This window comes from Sinocyclocheilus grahami, unplaced genomic scaffold, assembly GCF_001515645.1.
Source record: "Sinocyclocheilus grahami isolate Dianchi unplaced genomic scaffold, SAMN03320097.WGS_v1.1 scaffold688.1, whole genome shotgun sequence".
Taxonomy (NCBI): domain Eukaryota; kingdom Metazoa; phylum Chordata; class Actinopteri; order Cypriniformes; family Cyprinidae; genus Sinocyclocheilus; species Sinocyclocheilus grahami.
This window is the reverse complement of record NW_015505867.1, coordinates 645,194-660,237: the sequence shown is the minus strand read 5'-3', so window position 1 is coordinate 660,237 and position 15,044 is coordinate 645,194. Positions and strand designations below refer to the sequence as shown.

Here is a 15,044-nt window from a genome sequence, read left to right as displayed (position 1 = left end):
AATATATTTTAAAATGTAATTTATTCCTGTGATGCAAAGCTGAATTTTCAGCATCATTACTCTAGTCTTCAGTGTCACATGATCCTTCAGAAATCATTATATTATGCTGATTTGTTGCTCAAGACACATTTCTTGTATTATTACCATTAGCAATGTTGAAAAGAGTTGTACAGCTTAATATTTTTTATATAGAAAGTCATTTATTTGAAATAGAAATATTGTGTAACAATGCAAAACTCTTTATTGTCATTTTTGATCAATATAGAGCATCCTTTCTGAAAAGAGACTTTGGTAATACTGAATAATATGAAGACATACTGAAGACTTTATTAAAGACTATGTGTCTTGATACAGTAGAAGAATTCTTCAAAGGAGCACCAGGACCACGTGGACGTCCAGGAAATGCAGGAAAAAAGGGACCAAAGGGTAAGATCAGTGCTGAAGTTAATAAACTGCTGGGATGATTTGCATGGCCAAGATGCTATGACGATAGCCTTGCTGCTGACATGACATGACATGAATGCATGAATGTCCAAGATCATGTCATGTTGTGCATGACATTGTGGGAAACTTAACTGTTTTTAGAGCAGAATGAAGAATGCTTCTCTCTTCTCTAGAGACACAGCAGGTGTTTGTTGTTGACATTTGTCAGTCTTTGCAAATCCTCCTGTACTGGTAATTATTTTTATTATTTGATCAGGTGACCATGGTCTGTGCGAATGCACTGTAAAATCCACACCTGGTCCTGCGGGTCTTCCTGGTGATGCTGGGGACATTGGCATGGCAGGAGACTGGGGTCAGCATGGTGATCAGGGAGACCCGGGACCCAGAGGCGTGGATGGTGTACCTGTAAGTAGACATACACCATGTCTTCAAATCATGCCTTGTTAAAAGATAGTTCACCCAAAGATGAAAACTCTGTCATCATTTACTTACCCTCAAGTTGTTCCAAACCTGTATGATTTTTGGTGGTACCTGTATGTTGGTAACCAAACTGATGACGGTAGACGTTGACTTCCATAGTATAGAAAAAAAAAAGACTATGGAAGTCAATGGCTACCGGCAATTGTTTGGGTACCAACATATTTCCAAATATCTTATTTTGTGTTTAACAGAAGAAATAAACTTATACAGGTTTGGAACAACTTGAGAGTGAGTAAATGATGACAGAATATAAATTTTTTGGGTGAACTCTCCCTTTAAGATCACATGAGATACGAAAATTGTTGCATGCGCCAATGCAAAATGCATTGTCAGTTTTTTACATTTTTACATTTTACAGGGTTTCTCTGGTGCAAGAGGATTATCTGGACCCAAAGGCAGAAAAGGAGAGCTGAGAGCCGCCACACAGAAAGGTGTAATAATCTTCCATTACATGTTTAGATACACATGAGAGTAGATATACTTATATATATATATATATATACACTTGTGAAATACAGGACTACCTGGTGACCATGGGGACCCAGGTGCTAGTGGTTTCCCAGGAGAGGAAGGAAGGCCTGGATTTGATGGCAAAGATGGTGAACCAGGTCTTCAAGGATCTTCTGTGAGTCTAGCATATCTGATCACTCAAAAACACCTCTAATTAGGAGACCACCGTTTTAACCACAGTATGCATTGTAATTCACAAGTATTGACATGCTTATTTTCCTTCAGGGAGAAGGTCCTGTAGGTGAGCCTGGAGGGAAGGGATACCCAGGTTGGCCAGGTCCTCCAGGTCTAATAGGTCCGATAGGACAACCCGGTCAAGTTCTTGGAGCAACTAAAGGTGTAAGGGGCCTTCCTGGAGATGAAGGACAAGTTGGTATTGATGGAAAACAAGGGTCACCTGGTGCTCCAGGTGTGTAGCAGTGTTATTTTAGTATCATTAATATAATATTATAGTTTTTGTTAATATTTTGAATTTGATTGTATTTTGATATGTTCTGTTTTCACACTGATTTTAGTAATTTTGTAGTGTTTTGTTACTTTTAGCATTGTTTAAAGTGTTTGATTTTATTAATTTAATTAGTTTTAGCTGAGAAATGTTGCATTGGCAACTAGCTGAAATAAGCAGAGGTGTAAAGAGTACCTAAAAACCATACTTGAGTAAAAGTACAGATACCTTACAGTGAAAATTACTCCACTACACGTTACAAGTCACCAATTCCAAAACAACTTGAATAAAATCTTAGAGTATCTGATTTTATCAGTACTTAAGTATTTTACTTATACTAAATATACCTCAGAATTACAAAACAAACAAACAAAAAACAATATCTTTCAAAAAGGTCTCTTCAGTATAATGGATCAATAAAATAATGTTAAGTAAAATTAAAAAGCCGAAGCCTTCTTGCAGTTGATGTGCTGGTTTGGGCCTCATTGCCGGCTGCAGTCATGTCCTCATCTCATAAAACACCTCTGATTCACAAATACTTGCCAAGAAACTCACATTCACATAAAGTAGCCTTGTTGACAAGTTTGGGTGAGTAAGGGCAAAACGCAGTACTTTCAGTGACCTGTAATAGGCAGTATCACGTCTTTTGTAGCAGAAATAAACTGCTGCAGAAAAAGTTAGGTCCATGCCAAATGCAATGTGTAACTGTGACACTCATTTCAAATGTAGTGGAGTAAAGAGTACAGATACTTATTAAAAATGTAGTAAAGTAAAGAGTAAAAGTTGCTAATATCTTTGAAACTTATTACAACTACAAAGTACCGGAAAAGATACTCAAGTACAGTAACTAATTACATTTACTCCAATACTTTACACCTCTGGAAATAAGTTTTATTTTTATTTCAGTTAACATTTATTTTATTTCAATATTTTAATGGTTTTATCTTTAGTTAACAATGAGAACTCTGGTGTTTAAATATACTGAGATTCGTCTTAATCTTTTACCTTTATTTTATCCTTTCTATTCATATATATCTTACGTGTGTCTTACAGGAGACTGTAGCCCACAAGGAGGAGATCAGTGGAATATTCCAGGTAGAGATCTCTCTCCTGTCTTAGTGCTTCACCACATAGCAGTCATTCCACCATGTATGGTCACCAATAAACATACTTTAGCATTATTAATCAAGTTATCAGATTAATTTGATTATTATTGCAAGTAACTCTGCTTAATGCACAGACTCTATTCAAACTTCAGTGTAAGGTGTCCTGTCTATTAATATTATTATTATTATTTGAGAGCTTTATACTTTTAGATTTCTGGTTCTAGTTTGTGTAATTTTGCTCCATACAAAGCAAAATTTAAGATCAAGCGTGATTTTTATGCAATATTTAAAACTTGTGTTTTTATGTTGTCCATCATATTAATCTTTATTATAGTGGAATGTATTGGAGATCCCGGGCCACCAGGAGAGATAGGGCAGCCTGGACTTCCAGGATTCAGTGGATTTCCTGGTAATGGATGTATTATTGTACATGTTTTCACACAAAAAAACCCTCTAATAATTAATTAATTTCCATTATGTTCTAGGACTGCAAGGTGCTAAAGGCATACAAGGTCTTTCTGGAGAACCTGGGGCCAAAGGAGAGAAAGGTGAACCAGGAAGAGGAGGTCCACTTGGGCCAAGAGGTAAGCATTGGGAGGCCTGTGTGTTTCTTTACATTTTATTGAATCATTCTTAAGTATACCTATGTCTGTCTCCTTTTCTCAGCTCTGATCATTTGATTTCAACCACATAGGTTTTGTTGGACCTCAGGGCGACTTAGGTTATCCTGGCTCCAAAGGTGTGGAAGGAACTCCAGGCCTTTCTGGTACACCAGGTTTGGATGGTGCTCCAGGGGAAAAGGGTGAGCATGGTGAAGTTTTAGGAGCATCTTCTGGAGCCCCTGGAGTCCCAGGACTACCAGGACAGAGGGGTGTCATTGGTCTTCCAGGAGACCCAGGACCTCAAGGACACCCGGGTGAGAAACCCACCTGTCAAACCCATAATGATGGACATATGCTGAAGCTGTATAGCATCAAACTATATAAAACTATTTCAAACTTTCAGTCAAGGCTTTGCCAAGCTAACTTTCCTAACTTTTAAGCATTCCTTCTCCTGTTTCTTCCTATTGCATGTTAAGGACATAGTTTTTAAAAAATAGTTTGAGAGTGTCAGTAAAACAAATATAATTTATTATTTATTATTAGTAGTAGTAGAAGTAGTAGTAGTAGTTTATTTGCATTTTATTTTTTGTGGATAGAGTATTGTTCCATGAACATTGAAGTGGATTTTAGTCTTACATTTTAAATGTTGTAGTCATGATAAAAAGCCATTTTCTTCTGTGATTGTGAATCCTACATTAAAAAAAAACATTTATGCCACCACATGCATCTTTTTATGCTGGTTATATGCAGCTTCTGTGTCTCCACCCCAGAAGCTCAAAAGTGAAAGTCTGACCCGTGCCTGTGATTAAGATAAACCGGTTGTTCTTTAGAGTCACTAAAGGATGCAATGTCACACAGGTATGGAGGGAATGCCAGGTATGATTGGCCTTAAGGGTGAAAGTGGCCCTCCAGGTCTTCTAGGCGAGATAGGAAGACCTGGACCGCCAGGAACATTTGGCTTTCCTGGGCAGTCTGGTCAAGTAGGACCTCCCGGACCATCTGGAAAAACCGGAGAACCAGGTAACTCAACCTTCCAGGTAACCAGGAAAATCACCCAGTGTATTAAACTCGTATTAGGGGCTTTTGCACCGGGTGGATATAGGAACTCAGTTATAGGACGTAGCCACCATGGTGGTCCCTAGAGACCCTAGGGCCATTTTCTTGGTTGGTTTCGCACCCCCAGTAGGAACTCTAAAGTGACGTAAGCTGACCGACAGTGGCATTCAACAACACCAACATCTGGAGGATGGAGAAGTGCATGGACTTCAATGTTGGTCCATCTATCACTGTTTTCCATGTTCGTGGATTTAGTTTTTTATTTTAAGTAAGCATGTGTAAACTGTGTTTACGTAGCTTTTTAAAAATGCCGGGTGCTAATGTTTCGTATGGCATGCGTGTACACTTACGTCACTGGTAGTTCCTATTGTGCTGGGTTAGACCCCACTCAGAAACAGGAGCTTATTTAGTCCCTCCAAAGGGTGTTCCTATAGCTAAACTCACTCCCAGTTCCTGCAGTGCGAACACGTCAAAAAGCAGGTACTTCTTCAATAGTTATAAGAACCATGAAAACATTCCTCCGGTGTGAATGCCCCTATTGACTGATTTTCGTTCACTCTCTGGTCTAACTCTACAATATAAATCATTAAATTGTTTTCAGTTGTATGGAATATCACGGATCCTATGGTCTTTAGGTTCAGAAACATAACTTCAGTCAAGTGTGTCCAAACATTTGACTGGTAGTGCATATTATACATTACATTTGCATAATAATTTATTTATTTTTCTCCTGACAATGCTCAAATATACTGGGTCTCTGTAGGTCCAAGTGGAGAAAGGGGATATCAGGGAGACCCAGGCCTTCCTGGGCCCAGAGGAGTAAAGGGTGTCACTGGAAAACCAGGAAATGTTGGTCTTCCAGGCAATTTTGGGTCCCCAGGAGATCCAGGACAACAGGGGCCATTTGGTTTTGATGGTTTTCCAGGGTTAAAAGGTAACTTGCCCTTTCTACTTCATTTGATATGTTATATTCATTTGATAATTGTCAGACTTTATTATGCATAACAAAAAGTTTGCAATAAGCAAATATTTTGATATATTGATCATTTAAATATTGATTGAGCAATATTTTGATCATTGATGGTGCTTAAACAAAAAATTATAAATGGAATTAATTGAGTGCTGCAATGTTTCTTAACAATAAAGGTTCCAGAGGTGGTCAGGGCATGATGGGTTTCACTGGAATGCCAGGTGAGACAGGTCTGAAGGGCTTTTCGGGACAGAAAGGAACAATAGGTGATCCAGGACAACAAGGTGCAAAAGGACCTACTGGCCCTCCAGGTGAAAAAGGTAAATAAAGAGCATGATTCTCTGTGTGTACATACACAATATGTAATCTAATGGTATCATGGTCATATCATACTGTTTTCCCCACTTACATGGTCTACATATAAAGTTAATTCCATAATTTAGTATTTCATGTTCTGTTCTGTTCAAAAAAAAAATTCATGTAATATTGTTTTTAGCATTCCTTTCTTTTGTAACAAATTTGTAAAACAATTTGTGCTGAAATGTGCTGCACAAACCTAAGATCACACTGATATTATTTGCAACTTGTATTTGGGAGCTTGTACTAGGGAGCAATTTTTTTCTTGTGATATGACATCTTTAATATAGTAATTGTCATCATTGTAGTCTTCTACATACTGTATTCTTGGTGGGTTTTGAATGTCTTGTCAATGCTTGTTCTGAAGGTGAGAGAGGGTTGGTGGGGCGTCCAGGTGAAAAGCCAATCATACACATAACACCACATATGAAAGAGGTCATGAAGGGAGCTAAAGGTGACCATGGAAAAATGGGAGATCATGGCTTCACTGGTCCCAGAGGTGAGTACATTCATGTTAATTTACTACTCAAGGACACAAAGAGTAACTTACTTAATATAAACTACAGAAGCTATGAGAGCTCTGAATGTTATAAAGACTGTGGCCTGACTGGATGCCTGATATTTTCTGTGTATACAGTACAATTGCCATGTTAATCAGAATTTGTTCATATGCCAATTATTTATATTTCTGCATATGGTCAGTGTGGAATAACAAGAACTTTGCTAATGTGAATAGAACAAAACGATTCCTTTCAGATAGACACCTATAGCTTTTCTTTCAACTTGCCTTTGGCCAGGTACAAAAGGTCTACCAGGTGTTCCAGGAAAGGAGGGTAAAGATGGACATCCAGGTGGGCCCAGTGAAACAAAAGGTACTAGAGGTCTTCCCGGAGTAGAAGGACTTCCAGGGCCTAAGGGGATGCCAGGGCTTACAGGACTTCCTGGAATTGAGGGTTTTCCTGGATTGCCTGGACCCAAAGTATGATAATGAGCTCCATCTCTCTTTGAAAACCATTTATAAAAACATTGCATAGAATCTCCTTGTATATGGTGTCCTGTTAAATTGTTTTGAATGTTGTGCTTTTTGTCATTGTGGCACATTGTGTTTAAATTGCAGGGTGGCAAAGGCTCATCTGGTGCCTATGGACGGCCTGGAGAATCTGGAATCAAGGGAATAAAAGGTGCTCATAAATAAACCTCTGAAATGTCCATGCTGTACTTAATGTATGACTTTCTCATACTCTTTAAATAAACTGCCAAAAAGGTTTATGTAAGAATCTTTTATTTAAGGTGTCTTGGGTCCTAGCATCAGTCTTCCAGGATCAACTGGACTGAGAGGTGAAACTGGGCTGCCTGGATCTTTAGGTAAGGAATTTCTATATTCTATAGTGCATCAAACACAATTATGATCTTTTACTGTCCCTATTATTGAACCGCTTCTTCAATGAGTTTTTAATGTACATTGGTTAGGTGAAAAGGGACTCACAGGTCAGTCTGGGGACAGAGGAAGTCCTGGTTTTAATGGCATTGAAGGGATGAAAGGCTATCCAGGAGAACCTGGAAAAGTTGGACCACCAGGTACAAGAGTCTTGATCATTATCCTTTGATTTCATTGTTTCTGAAAAAATTTTTTTTGACTGGTTCAACTTTTTCATCAGGTTCTGATGGCCTACACGGTTTCCCAGGAACCCAGGGTCATAAGGGCTGGCCTGGCGTGCCTGGACAGACAGGAACCCCTGGAATCCAAGGCCAACCAGGACAAAAAGGTCTGTAGTTCTAATTGTCATATTTAATACATATGCAGATTTGCCTTATGTGTACATTTGAAACCGGCAACATTTTTTTGCTTTAAAATAATATGTATTGTAAAAAGTGAAACCGCATTTTAATGTATTTTTATTGTCTATTAACTTGATATGCAAAACATTCAGGAGAGCTGTTAGATCAATATATAATGCTGGCTGGCTCATATTTCCTCTAGGATTTCCTGGTCTTAAAGGCCTTTTTGGATTGGATGGCCTGAAAGGGCAAAAGGGTATCAATGGTGCTCCAGGTACCTCTAGAGCGTAGGAATGATCACATTATACACATTGTTGTCTTCTCTTATGAATAAAAATGGCATGATTTTGAGTTTCAAAAAGTTTTTTAATAGTACCTTATGTAAAGCAAATATTGTGTATATGCAGAAATGTAATCTTTGGTATGTTTTGTCTCCTGCAAGGTTCTGACAACTGGGGTCCTCCTGGTGGGTCAGGAGCAAAAGGGGAGAGAGGAGAGACTGGCATCCCCAGCACTGAAGCCGGTGTCCCCGGAGAGGTGGGATTCAAGGGTTTCATTGGAGATTCAGGTAGCTCAAAATGGCAAACCTCATATTCTGAAACTGGAGTTTTGTGCATTGTTTATTTGATGCAGCTATGCATTATTCTACACTGAAACTGCTGTGTTTACAGGTAATAAGGGTGAATCTGGGCATCCAGGTGTACCGGGTCCTCGGGGTCCACAAGGATTATCCGATATAAAAGGAGTGCCAGGCGACTATGGCTTTCCAGGCCCAAAAGGACTTCCAGGTGAAGGGCTCATTACTATATATGTATAATAAAAATACTAGTAATGAGTACTACAGACAGTATAAGGAGGAGATGGACTACTTAAATGCACTTTGGCTCTCATTTGTCCCAATTATTAACAACCATTTTAAATATTATTTAGCAAAAGAAGGTTAAATATGTTTTGTAAATTACTAAAGTAAATATATAGTGCCACTTTACCATACAAGAAATAACTTATTTATCATCTTTTTTGAAAATTAATTTTGAGAACGTGCCATCTTGTCTGAAACCCATTGCTGTTATCATTTAGGTTTCCCTGGTCCCAGAGGGATCCCAGGTGACCCATCTCCATTCGGAGCAAGAGGAGAGAATGGAAATCCAGGTGATTTTGGATTAACTGGAGAAAAAGGAGTCCGGGGGGACTCAGGAGAAAAAGGACCATCAGGGGAACCTGGAGTGTCAGGAAGAAAAGGTAGATAATGAAATATGATTATGGCAAATCTCACTGCATTGGCAAAATCAAAACGGAAGACCAGTAGTCATTATGTCAAGACAATTAAATCATGCACCTTCTCAAATGAAATGAGAGACTAAAGCAGAATGTGTTAAATGTGACAGAAGGTGGAGTCCTCGCATGAAAATCATATTAGATGAACAATGTTTAGATTGCTCACTTTGTTCCAGTATGACCCTTAACTGAAAAATAGATTTAATCATGTAGGAATGCTTTATTTCATTTCAAGGGGAAAATGGAGAAACAGGAATGATGGGACATCCAGGAAGGCGTGGTTTTGAAGGCGACAGGGGCCCTGTTGGACCTAAAGGAAATACTGGACCCCCAGGCGAGTTGAAATGATTTGTCAGCATGACCCTTTTAATCCTGAGTACAACATATTTTTATATTTAAACTCTAAAATGTGTAATTGTTTTTATAATAAAATATTTTAAATTTCCTATCTCAGCTTAATATGCAAGAATAGCTCTACTGCATGGTTTTCGTTAATATAGTTCAAATTTTGCTTATAATATTTTGTTTATTTATAATATTTGTAAAATGTTCTGCTTACTGAAGTAATTTTTGTTCTGACCTGCATTTTTTTATTATTATTATTATATATATTTTTTTGTAGTGATAATGCTTGACCAGTAGATTTAAATGTGTTGGCTGCAATGAGATCTGGATCTAGATTGTATTGAACATTTAGCATTTCTTATTTATTCATACCAGAAGTGGTGCCAGAACCATTTGTTGCGGTTTGCAGTAAATAAAGTCCATTAAGTTTGACCGCATCTTATCCATTCTCTCTACCTTGTTGCTTAAGGTATTCCTGGCTTACCTGGTTCTAAAGGGCTTCCACCAGTCCCACTGAAACTACCAGGGGAGAGAGGACCACCTGGCCCAATGGGTATTCAAGGACCACAGGGATGGCATGGAAACCCAGGCCCTGCTGGACCTCCTGGTGATCCAGGTAGGAGAATTCAAAGCCATGAATATGATGCATAAGCTTCTTCTTTTGTGCTGTTGCTCTGCTCCAGTATCATTGTGTAAATGGCTATTATCTGTTTACAGGGGTTTTGGGTCCAAATGGGGAAAAAGGCATGCCAGGTCTCCCTGGAATACCAGGAAATCCAGGCTTCCGTGGAGAGCCTGGACAATTGGGCCACCCTGGTCTACAAGGTGAAGAAGGTAAGTGGTGTGCTTGTGTAAAAATGAGTGAGGATTCTGGGATTCTGGACTAGATTAGTGGATTAACGATTGTAGATGACTGGACATCAAGAAGGCCCATGTGAGCCTTTCATTTTTAAATAATTTAGGCAATTTCATGTAAATAGTTTTTTCTTTTCTCACGTGAATTACAAGTTGATAATGCATCTCAATTGATAGGGACCCGAGGGAGCCCTGGTTTACCTGGTACTATTGGAATGTCCGGCCGCAGTGTTAATGTTGGCTACCTGCTGGTGAAGCACAGTCAGTCTGAGCAGATCCCCATGTGCCCTGTGGGTATGTCCAAGTTATGGGATGGTTACAGTCTCCTGTACTTTGAGGGACAGGAGAAGGCCCACAACCAAGACCTGGGTAAGTGCAACTGACAAAATAATAAAATCAATCACAAGATGTGCTGTAATTCCCAGTCTGACACCACCATTATTTGTACAACTTCAGATCAAACAACATATAAAAAAACATAAATACTGTTTTAGTATGAACACAACCTTAATTTCTAAGAAACAAAAACTAATATATAATCATAAATAAACTCACTTTCACTAGCAGATGGTTCAAGCACTTTAAAACAGTGAATCGTTTTACAAATTGGATCAACTGATTCTAAGATTCAAAAAGATTTGTTTCTCCCATCACTGGTCAACAACAGACTTGTTTATGAAAGTAATTCATGGTTTACAATGCTTTCCAAGTAATTCATTTTCTTATTATATCATCTAATATATATTACCAATCAAAAAGTTTAGGGTTGTTAAGATTTTTAAATGTTTTTGAAAGAAGTCTCTAATGTTCACCAAGGCTGCATTTATTTGATCAAAATATAGTGAAAACAGTAATATTCCGAAATAATATAGAAATGTTTTGTATTGCAATATGTTTTAAAATGTATTCAGCATCACGTGATCATTCATTCTAGTATGCTGATTTGATGCTCAAGAAACATTTATTATTATTATCAATATTGAAAAGCGTTGTGCTGCGTAATATTATAATAATATTAGTAATAATAATATTTTTTGTAACATACGTTTTTATAAATTCTACTGTTTACTTTTACTATCACTTTTGATTCGTTTTATGCATTCTTGCTGAATAAAAGTATTACCGTATTGGCCCGAATATAAGACGACCCTGATTATAAGACGACCCCCCTTTTTCCAGATGTACCTTTTGGAAAAAGGTACGGTACTTACTCACTGAATAAACTTACTGACGTATGTTAAGTAATTATATTTAAATCAATAACTGTACTTTGTGATTCTCTGTCATCCAGGTCTAGCCGGCTCATGTCTCCCCCGTTTTAACACCATGCCCTTCCTGTACTGCAATCCTGGAGACGTATGCTACTATGCCAACCGCAATGACAAATCCTATTGGCTGTCCACCACCGCACCAATTCCCATGATGCCCGTGGAGGAGGCCGAAATAAAACCGTACATCAGCCGCTGCTCCGTGTGCGAAGCTCCATCCGTGGCCATCGCCATACACAGTCAAGATATAACAATTCCACAATGCCCAGCAGACTGGAGAAGTCTCTGGATTGGCTATTCCTTCCTTATGGTGAGACTTAGTTTCTAAAATGTTACACTTCCTTTCTTTTAATAGTCCTGTAACTCCTTCTGTCACTCCCTCGCAGCACACGGCAGCTGGAGATGAAGGTGGCGGTCAGTCTCTGGTGTCTCCGGGCTCCTGTCTAGAAAATTTCCGCACCACTCCCTTCATCGAGTGTAACGGGGCCAAGGGTACATGTCACTACTTCGCCAACAAGCAAAGTTTCTGGTTGACGTCTATCGATCAGACCTTCCAGAGTTCCCCTTCCTCTGAGACACTGAAAGCCGGTCAGCTCCTGTCACGCATCAGCCGCTGCCAAGTGTGTATGAAGAACCTGTGAGCTGTAAACTATGAACTTTGACACTATTGCAGCAGCATTACAGTTAACACCAGCAGAGCGACCCACGCAAATACTTCATTCCAAATGTCAATTGGATGTCAAGTTAGGCTTTTGAAATTACTTAATGTATTTAATGTATCACATACGACGGCCTCAGATTCCCTCTTCACAACTACTGTGTGCCTTATGACTGAAAATAATGAGAAGCGAAGCCAGATGCATGAAAGCATAGCTACGATATTTCTCTGTATTATTTACTTTTTTATATATGAAATGGTGCTTAATTTCTAACGTATTACCTCAGCAATATCAGACCTGAATTAATTTGACCAAAAACATACAGCTGAACCAAAGAATCCCATGCTTATGCACTTCTTCGCCGTTCTGTGTTATGTAGCATCACTTTGTGAATGGAGGGTTGGGAATCAAGAACCGGTTCTTATTCAAAACAAGCTCCATTTTTTTAATGGCAGTATCTATTGACACTAAATGCAAATAGCAAACTTTGTATTTACCCATAGTACAAATAGCACATCACTTCTACCCAGCTAACAGGAAATGTTCTGGCAAGGTTCTCTCAAAGTTATGAAAATCGGTCTTCTAGGTCTTTAAAAATGTTGTCATAATGTTTGCACAAAAAAATGCTATTTATACATTTATGGAAAAAAAAAAATTCTGAAACAATTTTTTGGGAAATTAATTTAACATTTGTTAAACGTTACTACTTGTTTGTCCCATAATGTTGGCAAACTGATACAACGGAACGCATAAACAAGAAAAAAAAAAAATTTCCAAACATTTTAAAAACTGGATGTTTTGAGTGTTCAGAGAATGTTCATAAATACTTAAACGGGAACATTAGTAAAAATGTTCTTTTTGTTAGTTGGGTTTCTGCACTTCGTGATTCAGTTCTGTTAACGGTTCTGGAACGTCTGCATTCACCGTAATAAAAAATGCCAAGCCGATCAGTGTTAATCTTACTCTCTGACATGTGCATGTGAATCAACTTTCTAATAGTAATTATTTGTTGTGATTAAATACAAACACATTCATGCGTGATGCTTTGCAAACACGACACACGACACACTTCAGAAAAATTTAATTTGAAGCAGGACTGATTGTTTAATAAATAGGGATGGGCATCGTTCAAAAAAATTCGATACCGATACCTTGACTTCAATGCCAGTTCTTGAACGATACTTTTTTCAATACCAATTTTATAAAATCAATTTTAACAAGACTGCATTACCTCAAAAAACTTTTTTTCCCCTTCAGTTTGTTGAGGTTTTTAGACTCAAAAGACTGATGTCCTGAGCCACTGCACAAAGAAACAAAATGTAACCAACACAATAAATCAGTGCAAATAGTTTTAATAAAGTTCAAATAGTTTTCAGTGCATGAACAGTTGTGAGGATCACTGCTGCATGCTTAAGATCTTTAAATCACTCATTATTTTTAACTCTTATATAAATATAATTTCACCAGACTTACACTAACACCATCTTTTGCTGCCTGAACATTATTTTTGCTTTGTCTTTGTTTTTTGATGTGCTTTAATTGATCAGCTCAGAAGTATTTTTTTTTTTAGCATTTCCCCTGTATCATGTAATGTTGTCACACCTGTAATGACACTATTTATCTCATGGAAACACAGAGTAGGGTGTTCTTTGGGTATTTTATTTCCTAAAGGTCATAAACTCTTGAGACTTGAAGCTTTTACTAGAGTTTTGTCCAGTCAAGAGGCTTTGGATTCTGGTTTGTTTGAGATAAACCCTCACTTGGTTTCCCCAATTGCACTGATTTTCTCGGAGGTTTACAGGACACTTTCAGGTCTTTAGAAGACTCGAGTTCAATCTTTGTCCCACTTTCACATGCACAACCAGACTATATTTTCTGTAAGCAAAGTCTATATCTAATGACTAAACCAAATGTGGGTCACCTAATCGTCTTCAAGCTATTTTGGACTTTGAGCAGATTTGCCCATTTTCAGAGCACATTGCACAAGCATTATTGTCCTGAAGCCCATAAACCACTTGTGTGTATTTGACACAAGTAAAGAGAACCAAAAAAGGTTATAATTCAAAACACTTTTTGCTTGAAAACATGTCACTGCTTTTTTATCAAATGTACTTTAATGTAATTATGTAGAATATTTGAAGTCTTTGATTTTGAATTGTATTGTTATTGAATAAAATAACAATAAATGCATTTTGTTTGTTATATTTGTGTCATCTCTCATTTTATTGATTTCTGAACAAGCATAGAAAGTCAAGTATGAACTCTTACTCACACTCTATACTGTTCTAAAGTTTGGGCTCAGTTTTTCTTTCTTTCTTTGTTTTTATAAAGAAATTAATACTTCAGCAAGGAAACAATAATTCAAAAGTGACAAAGATTTTTGTTTAAAAAATTTAATTTTTGTAAAAAAAATTTTTTAAATGTTCTTTTGAAATTTCTATTCAAATAATTTTTAAAAAATCATGGTTTCCACAAAGATATTAAGCAGCATAACTGTTTTCAACATTGCTAATAATAAGCATATTAGCATATTAAAATATAAGCATAACAATCATGATTTCTGAAGGATCATGTGACACTGAAGACTGGAGTAGTGATGCTGAAAAATCAGCTTTACCATCACAGGAATAAATTACATTTTAAACTTTAGGAAATTTTATTTTTCTCAAATTAGAATAAGTGAGGCAGTATCAGAAAATATTCATGTAATTTTCACAAAATATAAATTTAGTCCATATATAATACAAAACAAAAAACATGTCCACTCCATCCCATTAATGCAAAGAAAAAAAATATTTTTTCACAAAGTTAAAACTGAACAAACCAAGTATTCTGTTTTTTTTATTAATACTGCTCTGGGGGGGGGGGGGGGGACATCGGAAAAAAGCAT

At 37.5% G+C, this 15,044-nt stretch overlaps 1 protein-coding gene across 1 annotated transcript in view; it reads left to right on the top strand.

Annotated features, from left to right (window-relative positions):
• LOC107559512 (collagen alpha-2(IV) chain-like) overlaps positions 1 to 12,753 on the top strand; it is an 85,720-nt gene extending 72,967 nt beyond the window's left edge. Inside the window, exons 21-48 of the mRNA XM_016243372.1 lie at positions 355 to 426; positions 701 to 849; positions 1,283 to 1,355; positions 1,443 to 1,549; positions 1,660 to 1,843; positions 2,933 to 2,974; positions 3,320 to 3,394; positions 3,471 to 3,569; positions 3,680 to 3,901; positions 4,446 to 4,607; positions 5,407 to 5,577; positions 5,790 to 5,933; positions 6,338 to 6,469; positions 6,768 to 6,949; positions 7,088 to 7,151; positions 7,261 to 7,335; positions 7,441 to 7,548; positions 7,629 to 7,736; positions 7,952 to 8,023; positions 8,192 to 8,317; positions 8,421 to 8,537; positions 8,830 to 8,991; positions 9,263 to 9,361; positions 9,842 to 9,988; positions 10,090 to 10,206; positions 10,405 to 10,596; positions 11,519 to 11,805; positions 11,882 to 12,753. Of these exons, the coding sequence (XP_016098858.1) occupies positions 355 to 426; positions 701 to 849; positions 1,283 to 1,355; positions 1,443 to 1,549; positions 1,660 to 1,843; positions 2,933 to 2,974; positions 3,320 to 3,394; positions 3,471 to 3,569; positions 3,680 to 3,901; positions 4,446 to 4,607; positions 5,407 to 5,577; positions 5,790 to 5,933; positions 6,338 to 6,469; positions 6,768 to 6,949; positions 7,088 to 7,151; positions 7,261 to 7,335; positions 7,441 to 7,548; positions 7,629 to 7,736; positions 7,952 to 8,023; positions 8,192 to 8,317; positions 8,421 to 8,537; positions 8,830 to 8,991; positions 9,263 to 9,361; positions 9,842 to 9,988; positions 10,090 to 10,206; positions 10,405 to 10,596; positions 11,519 to 11,805; positions 11,882 to 12,136 (3,743 nt within the window). The 3' untranslated portion in view covers positions 12,137 to 12,753. The remainder of the gene's footprint in view (positions 1 to 354; positions 427 to 700; positions 850 to 1,282; positions 1,356 to 1,442; positions 1,550 to 1,659; positions 1,844 to 2,932; positions 2,975 to 3,319; positions 3,395 to 3,470; positions 3,570 to 3,679; positions 3,902 to 4,445; positions 4,608 to 5,406; positions 5,578 to 5,789; positions 5,934 to 6,337; positions 6,470 to 6,767; positions 6,950 to 7,087; positions 7,152 to 7,260; positions 7,336 to 7,440; positions 7,549 to 7,628; positions 7,737 to 7,951; positions 8,024 to 8,191; positions 8,318 to 8,420; positions 8,538 to 8,829; positions 8,992 to 9,262; positions 9,362 to 9,841; positions 9,989 to 10,089; positions 10,207 to 10,404; positions 10,597 to 11,518; positions 11,806 to 11,881) is intronic.
• Positions 12,754 to 15,044: the final 2,291 nt, after the last annotated feature.